This window comes from Phasianus colchicus, chromosome 23, assembly GCF_987193195.1.
Source record: "Phasianus colchicus chromosome 23, bPhaCol1.hap1.1, whole genome shotgun sequence".
Taxonomy (NCBI): Eukaryota; Metazoa; Chordata; class Aves; order Galliformes; family Phasianidae; genus Phasianus; species Phasianus colchicus.
In genome coordinates this window covers 2,494,943-2,509,565 of record NC_143458.1, presented here as the reverse complement: position 1 = coordinate 2,509,565, position 14,623 = coordinate 2,494,943, and the positions used below count along the sequence as shown (strand labels likewise).

At 43.5% G+C, this 14,623-nt stretch overlaps 1 protein-coding gene across 12 annotated transcripts in view; it reads right to left on the bottom strand.

Annotated features, from left to right (window-relative positions):
- Positions 1-761: 761 nt before the first annotated feature.
- CADM1 (cell adhesion molecule 1) overlaps positions 762-14,623 on the bottom strand; it is a 158,881-nt gene continuing 145,019 nt past the window's right edge. For 6 of the 12 annotated variants that reach the window (XM_031599868.2, XM_090123485.1, XM_090123486.1 and 3 more), the window contains 4 exons: positions 12,591-12,644; positions 10,654-10,734; positions 3,831-3,962; positions 762-3,255 (listed from right to left, as the gene is read on the bottom strand). In XM_031599868.2, coding sequence (XP_031455728.1) covers positions 3,137-3,255; positions 3,831-3,962; positions 10,654-10,734; positions 12,591-12,644 — 386 coding nt within the window. In that variant the 3' untranslated portion in view covers positions 762-3,136. The remainder of the gene's footprint in view (positions 3,256-3,830; positions 3,963-10,653; positions 10,735-12,590; positions 12,645-14,623) is intronic. The other 6 variants (XM_090123487.1, XM_090123489.1, XM_090123490.1 and 3 more) reach the window with 2 other exon arrangements.

Here is a 14,623-nt window from a genome sequence, read left to right as displayed (position 1 = left end):
ACCCAGGAGCTGAACAAAGCAAGGCAACCTTATTACAGTGCTCAGCAACCAGCACATTATGCTGAAACTCTAATTAAATACTCAAGATAGCCATCTTTCTTTAAAAACAGAACAAAACTAAACAAAGCAATGCAACAAACCAACCAATGATCTTACAAATGCCAGCTATCAGCTTCATACAGCAATTGGAAGTGCTGAGTCCAAGCACTTCCAGCAGCTTTTTCCTCTTTCTCATCTGGCCCTTTAGGAAGTACTGCTCAGACTGCTACAATGGGCTGACAGGTGCCAATGTTCCCTTGCAGAATTGGGTGAGTTTGTGACAAAATGGTGCTGGGAGAGGGCAAAGCACTGCACCGACCTCTGTGGCTCTCCAGCCAGGAATGTTGGTCCCCTCCCAGAGGGGAGCTGAGCTGCAGCACTGCTCTTGTGGATTCAGCAGCCTGGGAAAATGCATCAGAGATTTCCCAATGGAGCCAACCTCTTTTAGAGAGCAAGGCTCCCTTCTCAGACTTGCAGGAGATACTGGAAGGCAGCATCAGCAAAGGCATGCAGGTGCCCCAAATCCTAAAAACAGGTGATACAGAATCACAGAATATCCCAACCAGGAAGGGACACGTAAGGATCAGAGAGTCCTGGCTCTGTGCAAGACCACCAGAAAATCAGACCCTAATTTACCAGCACCAACCTTCCCTTCCCACTGCAATGCAGAGCTCCGTCTGCTACCTGCTGAGCAGCAAAGAGTGCAGGATGAGAGGCAAAGGTAGTTTTGTAACATTAATTTTTTTTTTATTAAGAAGACAGATATTTTATAGTACTTTTTTTTCTTTGTAAAAATGGTATACATGAACCGATACAAAATGTGAATGGGAACAGATGGATATGTATTTTTCTTACATTGTAACATCTTCCATGGACACCTTAAAACAGAACTGGCCTAAGGGGAAAAAATAAAAAGGCTGGGTGAATAAAGAACAAGGCTGTTTAGCATCAGTCACGCTTCCTTCATTTGTAATTCTCCTTTAAACGTGTTTGTTCTTTCTTCACACTTAAAAATCCTAATGACCTAAAGCTGTACAAAGTAATACTCAACAATACATTTCAAACAGTGCACTGTATACTGAAGAAAAAATACATAAACCAATATACAACTAAAATTTGTAATTTCCTGTTGTTGGTTTTTTTATTATTATTATTTTTTTATTATTATCATTCTGTTTTTTCTTTTTCCAATGAGTGGGGCCGAAATTTTTGCAATCTACCTGAGACGGAAAACACCAATCAAAACACATGAACCTGAGACATGTCAACATTTTAAGTCAAAGTTACATCGGTAACACTGCACTACTGTACACTTCCAAAACAAAGATGGGCTGTCCAAAAACAGGATGCCAATTCTGTGACCGACGAGTAAAAAAGCCCCCCCTCCCCCCGAACTCTACATGCTGAATGCTTCTCACCATGGTGTGGGTTGGCAATGGTGCTGAAGGCTCAGAAAAGAGCTGCGCTCGACAAAATTTGCTCAGGAGGAAAAAAAAAAAAAAAAAAGCTATTCCTGTGAGTTTCTTCTTCTTGTATTAAGGGAAAAGACCGACTACTACGGAATGGACTTGTTTGTTTTCATGCCATCCCATTCCCAACAGATCCTGCATTACAACGGTTCTGCCAAAAAAAAAACCAATTAAAAACAAACAGAAAACAAACAAACAAACAAACAAAAAAAAAACACATGGAAAGATGATCCCCCCAGTCCCCTAAAAAAAAACAACCCTGACACTAAGATTAATGTTACCCTTAAATAAATCAGCATACACGTTCCACATAAACACAGTAAAAAAAAAAAAAAAAAAAAGTACCTCTCTACATCCAAGGTAATTCACCAAATTCAGGTAGGATTCCCACAGCGCCTTCCTGTTGCGATTTGCTATCTGTCACCAATCTATCATCTACCTAAATTCTCCTTTTTACCTATGGCTTTAATAAGTCAGTTAGCACTGTAATTTTTTAACGCAAATTCCCACTTTTTATCCATCAGATCGAAATAAAATAAAATAAAAAGGCAGTTGTACCTGTCCAGCCACCCCAGGGCTCGGACCTGACATGGTGTGGGACGCAGTGTTGGCTTTGGGGTTGGAGACACACGGGCCATCCCAGTGGGATGAGCACCCAACCCCACACCCACCCTGATGCCTTCCAAGCACCACACCAACGGAGGGGGACAGAACCACAGAGCTGCACGCTCGCAGCCTTTGGCACTCTGGGAGGGCTTTTCCTGTGCTAGCAAATCGGGGAGAAGTCAGGACAGAGAGCAGTTTGCAACATTATCCAAGCAGAAATCCTGCTCTAAACCCTTTGTGGGGCGAATCCTGCACTCCAGAGCCGCCGGGGGCTGCAGGGCACCTGGCTGGGAGCAGAGCCTGGGTGCGGATGGATGCACCGCGTACGGGCAGCACCTTTTCTGAGTTGCGGGCTATTTTCTAGTCTCCATCAATCTAAAGCATTTGGAACACGGGCAGCCACAAACAGGTTCTTGTTTGTTTGTTTATCCAAGCCTTTACGACAATAGAGAAAATGGAATATGGGTACAGCGAATTGCAAACTATGAAATCTAAAATGTGCTGGTTCTCCTCCGATGAAACCGAGTTTCGAACAGAAAAACAGTGAAGATAAAAAGAAGGAAAAAACACCTTGAAAGAAACCAACCTATTCCAAGGGGTCCCAGCAGGCAACTCCAGAAACAGAGGACAAAAGGGGAAACAAAGAACCACAGAAACCCGAAGGGAACTAACGCACAGAAGCCCCTCTTCTTCCCAGCCTCCTCCCAAACCCAAACAAACAGAAATAAAACAAGGCACAGAATCTTCTGCAAATGACTTCACTAAACTAAACCCAAGCCGGACTTGGCCAAAAAAACAAAACCCAAACGAACTGAGGTGTCGAACAGCAGAGTGTACTTTACGAAGAATATTTTTACACAGCAAATCCCAGACCCTCCCAGTCTCACAGCTCTCCACCCATTTGCGTTTCTCTTTAAAAAAGACACAAGCTGGTTGCAACTTCCAATATCACTGTCTCTTTAGCGTTTAAATAGGGCCAGTAACCGTCCACAGTTGGACACCTCATTGAAACCAAGGCTGTTCTAGATGAAGTACTCTTTCTTTTCTTCGGAGTTGTTTTGTCCTCCTTCTGCATTGATGATAGCTGTGTCTGCGTCGGCTGCATCGTCCGCTCCTTTGGCTTCGTGAGTGAAATATGTACCTGCAAAGGAAGTGGTATGCTGTGTGACATGGCAAGAGCTAGCAACAAAGCCACGAGCAGGATGGGCAATCAACGCCACCAGAAAGAAAGAGAGCAAGTTTATCCAAGAGAGCAAGTCCCAGAGCACCACAAACCCCAGCACGTGGAGCAGAGGTTTCCACAGTCCTGCCTGAGACACCTCAATGCACAACTCCTGTTTGCTTCCAACACTTGGAAGCTTTTCCAAATGCTTTCAGTGATGCTGGTAAACATAAATCCTTCGGTGCAAACACAGGGCTGCAGTGGTCACAGCACTGCATGTGGGCTCGGCTTCACAGACCCATCATGTTACAAAAAAACCACCTGGCACATATGCACCACATCGGGTCAATGAGGTTTTGTAGCCAGGCCTCCAAATTTCAGCTCTGACTTGTGCACCAAGCACACTCAGCACAGCACACTGGTCGCCTGCCACAACTTTCCTCGTTTAAAAGAGAAGAAATGCTCTTCTAAAGCACCCAGAGGGCCAAAACACCACGCGGAAGCTGAAGCACGTGCCAAGTCCGTTCATTTTCCAGTTGCAGTCTTTGTCTTACCTTTATGTCTTGCAAAATATCGCCCTAAAATGATGAGCAGGCAAAGCATGGCAAATACAACCACGGCCACGACACCACCGACGACTGCATGGTCCACGCTCCTTATTGCCCCTTCCTCACCTGCACGAGAATCTGTTGAGATTAGAAGAGCAGTAAGAATTGGGGACTTACTACGACACAACGTGAAGGTTTTGGTTGCAGCCGCCCTCCGGTTTGGAAAAGCCACCCTTCTGCTTTCCAAAGGAGAAGGGATAAAGCGTGGAGCTATCCAGACAGATGAGTTCAGGGTGAACTGATCTGGCCGATACCTCGCCAGGTGCCTCCCGCTACAAGCAGCAGCACTACCACTACTGGTGGACAGCTGGGACAGGGAAAGGAAGAGAAGAGATGTGGAATCATTGGTGGGCAGGAGTTTTTGGAGGTTCCCCTAGGATACTCCCCAAATTCCAATCTTCCTTAGGGGCAGAGGGCACAGCAAGTAGCAGTACAATACGGCAATACGAATCGTTAGCTCTGGAGAGACATCATTAACAAGTGCCCCGGTGAAAACACTTTAACATCAGCCCAAAAAGAAACAATCAACCGAGCTCTGAAAATGCATCTACAGCCATCATCTTCCCCAGTAAGAACTCAAAATTACATAATTAAGCATGACCTTTTCTGTTCATTACAGCTCATGACGTCCAGAGACACAAAACTCTTAATCCCGACTATAAAAACCTCTTCAAAAGCAGATAGTGAGCAATAATTGTGCATCGCCTCCAACCGCTTTATTTTATTTATTTAACTCCTCACCATGCAATTAGTTTTCTTTTATAAGCATCTCTCCCTTAGGATGCCATCACCGGGAGAGGAATGACTTATTTGGCTGAGGAACAACTCCAAAATGAACCCGGAATGAGCTATGGCCATGTAAAATGAATGTATAGCAGTGTAAACAATTTTAATTTAAGAACGCGGCTACATCAACCCTCGCTGCAATTCTAATGGCAACTGAGATTTATAACGTAGTAAAAAACAATTATTCTCCCGTTGATTAATACATTAACATTTTGGAATAGAAGCTAAACCATTGTCTCTCTTTTTTTTTTTTTTTTATTGAGTCAAGCGCGACACCTCCATTAAAATGATTTACTGGCCATACCTTACAATTTAAGCACAGCAGCAACAGAAACGGTAAAAATCTTTTAACTTTACATGATTTGTGAAGTCATATGTGAAGGATTTACCATTTAGATCTTTCACTACAAGAAGCACATGGCCTATAAATCTGCCCTGCGTGCAGCTGCCCAGGCACCTAAGAGAAATGCATTTTACCAGGAAGACTGAGAGTGCAAATTCAAGTCAATTTTTAAGAAAGATTTATCCCGGTCTCTCTCCAAAGAACAGAGCAAATCTCTGAAGCCTCCACCTCTAATAATATTTGAAGTTTATCGATCAAGTGTACAGATCCGTGACAGCTAAAGGTAATGGTGCTCTTTTGAGCTGAAACCTGATACAATGCTCTCAAGCAGGAGCCCAGGATTTACGCTTTCTATCGATATTTCCAATTCTGTTCTAAGATGAAGCACTAAGGGATGCAAGTAAATAACTCGTGACTGGGAGCGCTGTACAGCACGCTTTAATTAAAACAATTTAAGAAAAAACCTTGGAGTATTTCTTCAACTTTTCGAAGCAGCAGCTTTGGCACATGCAATGGGTTGATGCTGCCAAGCACTGGTGTTATGTTGGGGGATAAAACAAAGAACAGCCCACGAGCATCACAAAGGGAGAACCCCTTCCAGTAACTCGCCTAATGAGCTCAACTCAACGGGACAAAAAGGACACCGCTGTAAACCAGAAGGCTTTTGCTTCCACATAACCCAAAGCTGGGTCACTTAGCAGTGGGAGGAGCAAGCCAGGATGCATGTTAAAGCCTGGGGTTCAGCAAAAGGAACTTGCACTACAGGCAACTCATTGCACAGGAATTCACCATCAGAATAAAAATGAGACCCAGAGAACCAGAACACAAAATTCTCTCTTATGCTGTAATATCAAAGTGCACTCAAAGGATAAAACTTGATTGTGAAACAACCCAGAATACGCTTGGTGGAAAAACCCCATGCACAGCTCTGTGAGAATTAACACATCTTCAACTGTCAGCAGCTCCACGTCCAAAGGGAAGTACTGCCTTTGAGGTCAATGCTTCCCAGCTTTCTGATGAAGACAAATAACAATAAGCATTTAAAAACATGGTGCACGTCCTGGAGCCACGACAGAAGGATTTCTACTTGCTGTGGCAAGCTGCCAGAACAAACCTCCTCTAAAAAAGGACAATTTTTCTTTCTTTTTTTTTTTTTTTTAAATCATCTTCAGTAGGAACAAACTGTGTCGTGAGCACTTCCCAGCATTTGCTGCTTTGGCAAGAAGCAGGATATCCCTGCTCGCTGATGGGAATGATGCTCGGAGAGGTGCAGCACCGTGCCAAGCAGACCACCCCACCTGGGCAGGGATGCTGCTGCAACAGCAACCAGGGAAAACCAGAGCCTGGGGTGTTCTGGGACCACTGCAGCTTCAGACAAGAATCATTCTGTTAGTTACATGGCTAAATACCTTCTTCATCAAGCTTAGGTCTGAAGGATGTGCCCTACCCAATAGTGGCTGCGAACCATGCGATACCCAACCATGCAGCCGCTGATGGTGCACTTCTGACTTAAAAGATATATTTATATTTACATATTAATTACCCAAGGAATAGCTCTTGGTGTCTAATTGCGAATGTGCTGGACGAAACAGGCAGGAGCTCTGTTTAAAAATAAACACACCGCATTTAGAAGCACTACAACCCCTGCACTTACTGGAATTAGCTCCTCTTCCTGCCCTTCCTACGTTGCATCGATTTGCTTTCTGAAGGAACCACTTGCAAATTAAAATAGCACAAAAATCAGATTTTTCAAAGCGGAAGCCCTCTCGCCAAATTGTTTCTCCTTTTTAAACAGGAAAGAAGGAACAAGGCAGTAGAAATCCATCAGTCTGCATCCCCTGGGGCTCACAGGGCTTCCCACTGCCTTTACTTTGGGGTGCTGCCCAGCAGAAATAATCCCAGGTTGTGGATTATTTCATACTGAACGAGCATCAGTGATGACTGATCACTCATTATTTCCTTGGTAAAAAGAGTTGAGACTTCGGAGTGGGGAATCATTCCCCAAGTTTGTGCCAAGAAAGACAAACTTGACCCTAAAAACCAGAATCTGCTTTAAAATGCTGTCTCCAATTCACAAAAGCTATTCCCGCTTCATATCTATGATTAAAAAAAGAAATCACAACTTTATTACTGAAGAGGGAACAGACGAGATGGCAGGAACTGACAAAATGCCACATTATTTGCTAATCCTAATATGTTATTCTTCCTTAAGATTTGCTTTTCTCAGCACCAATTCAATTATAGATGCTACAAATCCTTCTGACATTTAATTCCCTCTTGTCAGAGAGCAGTAAATGTATACATGCAGAGCTTTCCCATTAAGATGTTAATATATATTGGAGCACGCTGGCCTTTAAATCCAATAGTCAGAATGTCTCTACGATGGCTTTGTTTTCTGTTTTGCTTGTGTTTTCTTAGGGTGGAAGGGGGGAGGGATGCAGGGAGGGATGGAAGGAGGCAGCACAGAGACTCTGCTGCATGTTGGGGACAACATGCACAACTATTCTGCTACTCCACAGCTACGTTGCACCTCAGCTGGACCCCATTTCAGAGGGTGGTGCTTTGATGCGATCCAAATAGGGTGGATTACATCAAAGCACCTTAAAGGAAAACTGCAGTGATAAAGGCACCGTCTGCTTACAGTAAGTCAATATATGCAGGAAAAAAAATCAATTTTTTTTTGTTTTAAACTACCGTGTTGAGAAGAGGACGACTGTGCCCTGCCATATTTTTACCTAATGTACCACTGAACTTCTCAGCAGGAGATGCAGCACAATATACAGCAGCAGAGAGCACTGCAGTCCTATTTAAAATTGCGGCCGATAAACTTTGGGAGCTTTTAAATGAGGTTTTGTTCATCATTTTAACCAAGCGCCACTTTAATTGACAACAATAAATGACAGTGCTCCCAACGAGAATCCTGAAGTTTTCCTTTAAACAGAAAGTGCAATTTGTTCAAACACTACACAAAGAAAGACATTCTGTGACTGGTTCCTACTCCACTCCATACCAACTCCCTTAGCATTAAATATACAGAGCCCTAAGCAAGCATCAGCACTTGGCAGCACACCCATGGTGCTCTGCTCACTTTTCTCCTGGCTTGAGGACAAACCCATGCAGGTGGCAAAACTGACACTCGTCAGCCCCAATATCTGAGCATGGAAAGTGACTCAGGGAAGTGGTAACGAGGAACCCATAGGAGACGTTGACGTTGATTATTTCTCACATGAATATTCTCAGCTGACATCCCTATTTTAAGCCTGACGAGTCTTCGTTATGTGACTTATGGTCGGTGGGATTTTTTATTATTATTTTTTTTTTAAATAAGTGTTAATAATAATCTCAAATTCTCTTAACATTTTTGCAGTAGTAATTGTTTAAAAATAGATCACTTACTGCAGCCTCGGGAGCGTGGAAGGAAAAAAAAAAAAAAAGCTGGCAGATTTTAATAGTAATATCCTCATAATGTGGGTCAAGCTCTTACAGCAAGGTTTAGCTTATGGAAAGCTTTTCTCCTCCCAGCTACTCAATAAATAGGCTCCAATCAATTCTGGTTTTAATGAGGCTTTGAGATATACATATTTATACATGCACACATATACGCACATATGTATGTATACGCCAGCTCTTCTTTTTAAGTGATAGCATCTCAAGATTAAAAGAAAGGACCAGATTGGACCTGACTGACTTTACTAGCTGGTTTTTAATTACATCTCAATCACATCTGAGTTAAAAGCTTCAGAGCTATTAGGAACAAATCATTTTATTTAGCTGAAAAACTCCAGAGCAACTTAACGCCGGTCCTCACTTTCTGTATTGCTGTTACCTTGAGCAGCCTAGCTCACTGTTTTACCCATGTGCTCCAGCACTGCTTCTGATTAAGGCTCCATTTCTTTAAATACCGGAGACATGAAATAACCAAAGCTTTAGGACATGTAACCCATCATGGAATCACAAAGGCTGGAAGAGACTTCTAAGGTCATTTGGTCCAACCATCCACCTACCGTCACTACTGCCCAGTACTGCACCCACCCCCTCCTTGAACACCTCTGGGGACACTGACTCCACCACTTCCTCCATCCTGGCTGAGTTCTGATCTACAGCTTCACTTTGTGACATCTGAACAGCTCTGAACTTTTTTTCTGCAGCCATTTGTGCTATTAAAGCAGAAAACGGATGGAGCTCTTCTCACAAGCACCTCGCATGGATAGGAATTCTGGCATATTTAGACTTATTCCTGCACTCACACAAAAATTTCTCTTTTATTTCTTGGCGAAAATTAATTTCAAGCTATGGACACTGGAGAACATAGGTTTAATTTGTGTGTGTATACACAGCAGCTCCACTGACAGCAACCCTGCTTCCCAGATGCAATAAATGCATCATGATAGGGAAGAGAAAACCTAAATCCACTTCTTTCAAGAGTTCCCAACTCATCAATCTTTTTTTCCTCTTGCTAAAGTTTCGCCTATTATGCAGTTAAAACACCAAAAAGATGCAAGTTTCCAAGCTTCCCTCATGGTCATGAGTTAGGTGCAATGACCTTACATTGCTGCATGAAACAACAATTCCCCTTTCCTAAGAGGTAAGAAACCAGGTTGGTGCTGACATTTTCCCACCGGCTGCTCTTTTGAGAAATGGCTGGTGAATCCTTTCTGAGAACATTTTTGACATCAAGGAACATCACTAAAACATGGGGCAGCCGTTGGGGTGTTGGTGGGCAGAGCAGGGAGAACAGGGTGTCTTCAGTTCAGAACCACTGGAAAATAATCATCAGTGCTCATCTAGCAGCTGGGAGACAGTAATCACTGCCTGCACAGCAGGATGAGCAATAATATTATTCATTGCTATAGTCCAGCATTAAGTGTGCTGCTCCTACCCCTACTCTAATTTATTGATGGACTGTTAAAGAGTAGTGTCAACCTGTTCGTCGTATCGTAATTGAATTTGGTCTAATTTAAGCTGGAGAAATTCAAGGAGTTCATCCTTCTTCAATCAATAAGCTCCTCTTCAGTGACCCATTTTAAGCTCGCTTCATAAAAAAGAATGCATTTTGTTTTAATAAATTTAATCACTATGACAGCTGCTCAATGTTTATTGGTTGTTTCTTCAGACTTCCCTCCGCTAGAAAATGGAGCAACACTTACAATCAATAGTAATTGATTAATCAGCAACCCCTTGAACAAAGGTGCTAATCAGGTTTTGATTAGTTAATCAAACCAGATGTAAAGGCTACACGGGTCTTTCTTGATTGTTCAGTGTTTTACAAGATGTGTATCAACACTGCTGAGACAAACAAGAAGACCATAATGCACCTGAGGGGCCCGAAAATACAGATGTACGGAATTAGATTAACTGGATTATTGCAATCATCACACACAGCAGCATATGTATTTATACGCGTGCGTGTGTAGACGCACACCCCAATACAAAGCACTTTGGACTCGTCACTCACAGCACTGCAGGAATTGTCTCTGTAACACTACAGGGCTGAAAAAACGCTGCAGTAGAATCAGAAGTCAATCAGAAGTGCTGCGGAAGTGTGAGACAAACGCCTCTGTCCCATACATCCTACGTTAGGAGCACAGCTCTGAGAGGCACAGACACACACAAGTGAACGCGGCACTGCGAACTAGCTACCTGGATGCAAGGCAATAGATGCATTACTTATTTGTACAGTTGGCAGAGCCTCCGTTGAAGCATTTAGCAGGACGCCAGTACCTGAAACGAACAGCACACTGAGCAAACACTGCAGCGGGAGCAGCACATTCAGTTTATACCACATTTCAACAGCCCGGCGGGCTGAGCACACACCTCTGCGGGATGGGCTTCGGCTCAGCACTCACCTGTGCTGCCCTCTGAGCTGCTGCCACCAATCCAAAACGGGATCCTATGTCAGTTTCTCGGGAATCTGGGCATGAGTTATGTGATGGAGGGCAGAGGTTTGGTCAGAGCAGCAAGCAGCGCAGGGCTGCTGCTCTGTTTTCCAGTAATATCGGTATGTTTGACTTGGGAGAGCCATCCTTTGGTTGTACACATGAATAACTTAAGGTTGCAACAAGCAAAAAAAAAAAAACAACCCAAAATTCTTGGGGGAAAAAAACATCAGCAGTCAAAACTGATGCTCCAAAATGGGTGTCTGTTAGGACACAAAGCTGCTCGCTCACCTGCTTGCTGCTTGCACTGCGTTGTGGGAAGCCCATGGGAAATATGGACTTAAATTTCAAACTGACAAAAAAGAACAAAAATATGAAGCGTATCAGCAGTCAACACATCCACAGCAATCTGAGAAAAGTGGATGTGTCACTGCAAAGTGAGTGCATGAGTGAACGAGGGCACAGCGAGGGTACGGCGGAGCCAGGCAGCGCGGACCCAACTTGTGCTGCTGCCAAGGGGAGGCAGTGCTGCTAGCAGACACCCATTTTGAGGAATTCCTTTGTGGAATTAATTCCCATCCTTCTGTTTGTTCACCAAAATACGCGTTTTCTTTAAGGAAAAAAAAAAAAAGGAAAAAAAAATAAAGAGTATCAGAGCAAAACAGTTATTTTCCACCCACACAGTGATATTTAACAGACACCTAGTGCTTCTTACCTATGAGATCTGGCCCAGGCCTGCAATAATAATTATTAGTATTGCTCAGGTGTTAGAATACATATCGAGTTAATCAATCATTTCTAACCTCTTGGCCAAAGCATCCTTATAGTGGCTTACAGGAAGAGAAGCTGTTAGTTTTCATTGAAGAAAAGCATTTTACGGAAAAAGACTGAGGTCTCAGGGTTTTGGTACCCAGTGTTAGGTTTTTAAATGGCACAACAACACACACTGGTGGACCAAACCCCACCGGTGCACCTCATGGTAGAGACCTGCTGGGATGGGGACCAGGCAGTGGTGCTTTCCGTGCTCCTTCCCAGAGGACAGCCTGCCAAACCATGCAGATCAGAGGTTCAGACTGTGCTACGGTGCTCATTTTGTATATACCCACTGCCCCAGGTCACTCATTGAGAATGCTTTTGCTGATTCATTAAGAATTTGCAAAGATGCAAATGTTATAAAGATGCATCCATGCAGCTTTCAGTTGCCTGTGGGTTAAAAAGAGAAGGTTTGAATTGTTGGCTTTGTCTTTGCTGATAAAATGAGGACCTCCTTCTGACTCCCAAGCTGACACTCCCCTTCCAAGAAATGAGCGGGCAGCCTCCATTTAGCACTGGCTGCACTTTGCAAAGACAGTTTCACACGTTATGGCAGAGTTGAGTGTTTTCCAAACATTAAATTCCAACTCAACAGGCCTCCAAATTAGCATTCAAAAAGCTCCTGCATGCCACCGAAGGGCAGCGCGCCCGGCAGCCAGCCCAAAAGGTGACCCCGTGTTCCTCCCATCCCCTTTTCACTCCTTTCACAAAATGGTGCCAATGCCAAAAAATAGGGAGGGAAAACCCAACAGACAACAGTGTGCTTCTGATCTGTGGGACTCCGTGTGCCATTAATTGCTACACCACAGCGACTATACAATGCAAAATGGCCAAGACGCAGAAATCTAGCGTAGAACAGCAGTGCTTTACCTAGGTGCTAGCCCTTACCTGAGAGATCCCCATAGTCCAGCTCCTCTGCGGAATTTGGCAACTGAGTAAAGCCTTACAAGTAAAAACAAACTCATTTTTCTTTGTATTCCTCAAGTGACAATAAACAACACACTTAAGAACCGAGGGTGAATTTCTTGGGGGGGAGAGGGGGGAACAAATGAGTCAATCACTTGCCATCTTCTGCTGGTCTGAGCAGAGTAAGTAACTTGTATTTCGGGATTCCAATCATTTACTTTATTACTGACAGACTGGCAGAAACATTCCTCAGTCTACACTGTTAACACATGGAACATGGAGGTGAACCAAAGTCACTCATTCATAACAGCATGCAGAAACCCCCAGACTCAGCCTTTGACTCATCAAATAGGGGCAATTTCCCAATTAATTCTGGTTTGATTTGGGTGACGTAAACGTTTTGATGTCAATTTTTCTTCCAATTTTCCACTGAAATTCAGTGGGTTTGGGCAACGTTGACAAGCATGGAAATTTATAAATTCAAGAACATCATGGAGCACATTTCAAAACTGAAAGGCATCTGCAGATGCAGACTGCAGGCTGTACCTTCTGTTAAAAAAAAAAAAAAAAAGGACAAAAATATTTTAGTCTCCCAATTTTAATGCGTTTCTGGGGGAAAAAAAAAAGCATCTATCCTCAAAGCTGATCAAGACAAACTTTTGTAACCACAAACTATCAGCCCCGGAACAATTCCAGCATGAGCTTGAAGGCTGACCAAACCCTGATGTGTTTGGCGAGACTGAATACAGCAGAAGGTGGGTGAGCTCTCAACAACCATTGGGTGCCTTGACATGTGCTCCGTGCTCACCCATGTTCTGCAAAATGGGTCCAGTGAACGCTAATGGGTGCTGCTTTGAGTTCTGGTTTTATTTGTGGTATGGGGTAAACCTTGTTCAAGAGCAAGGCAAACACCTCGTGGAGCCTTAATATACTCCTGGAAAATGTTGGAGGAAGTTATTTGTGCTTCCAGGGGCTTTGGAGCCTGGAGGAGCAGCCATCCTGCATCCCCATCTCTTTCTTACACGTGGGGGAGGAGAGAGCAACAGCGGCTCGAGATGGATTTTTGCAGGGCAAAGGCTTCCTTGTAAAATAACAAAGGTGTTAATATTGTACACTCAATGTGCACACCTGTGCCCTGTTGGAAAGCTACAAGCAATAGGTATAGCTCATTAAAAAAGGCATCCTTCTTTAGCAATTGAGTTTAAAGTATGTCATCTTGAAGCTATAGCCTGAACGATCTTCTAAAGAGGGAAGCCGCTCAGATTAATGGCAAGAAATTCAGTTTTGCAATGCTGCTGAATTCCAGGGAGCCACCTGTTCTTACTGTCATCTATAAAAATAATCAGAGTGGAGCACAGAAGCACTGGACGTGCAAACCTGTGCTCTGAGCAAGAACCATTCAGCTCTTCTCCTTTCAGAACTGCTCCTGTGTATTCTTCCCTCTCGCTTACATAGGGAACTACGTTTCCTCTGTAATGAAAAAACAAGGGCAACGTTCCATTTGTAATGAAGCAAAAGAAGACGTAACCATTTGGCAGTTTGGTTTCTACCTGCACCTGAAACCGTGAGTGATTTCAGACCTGTGGTAAATCACTTCTTGATTTTTCCTCCTTAAAACTTTCACATCCGCGATTAAAGTCCTTTTATTTCCTCTTCTGATCAGGACGCACTTGGCGTCCGCTGCAGCTTCTTTCAGACAGACTTTCCTGATGAAGAACACATCTGAAAAAGGTGCAACCTGAGAGCTGGGTTGTACCTCCTGCAGCCTGGTGCGGGCGTCAGGCCAATTAAATGGACATTTTTTGGCAGCTTTATTGAGAACGCAATGCTTTGTCCTTCTTCACGGGGTACCTCTGATTTTTAAGCAAAATCTAAGTTCTCCTTTGTATCAAACTGTAAATAAGCAATTCCGGATTCTGTTTCATGTAGAGAATTCTACGAGACTGAAGAGGAATCTTAACATGCGCGAGGATCTTTGTGATGTTTTATTCAATTGCCCCAAGGATTAGGTCTGT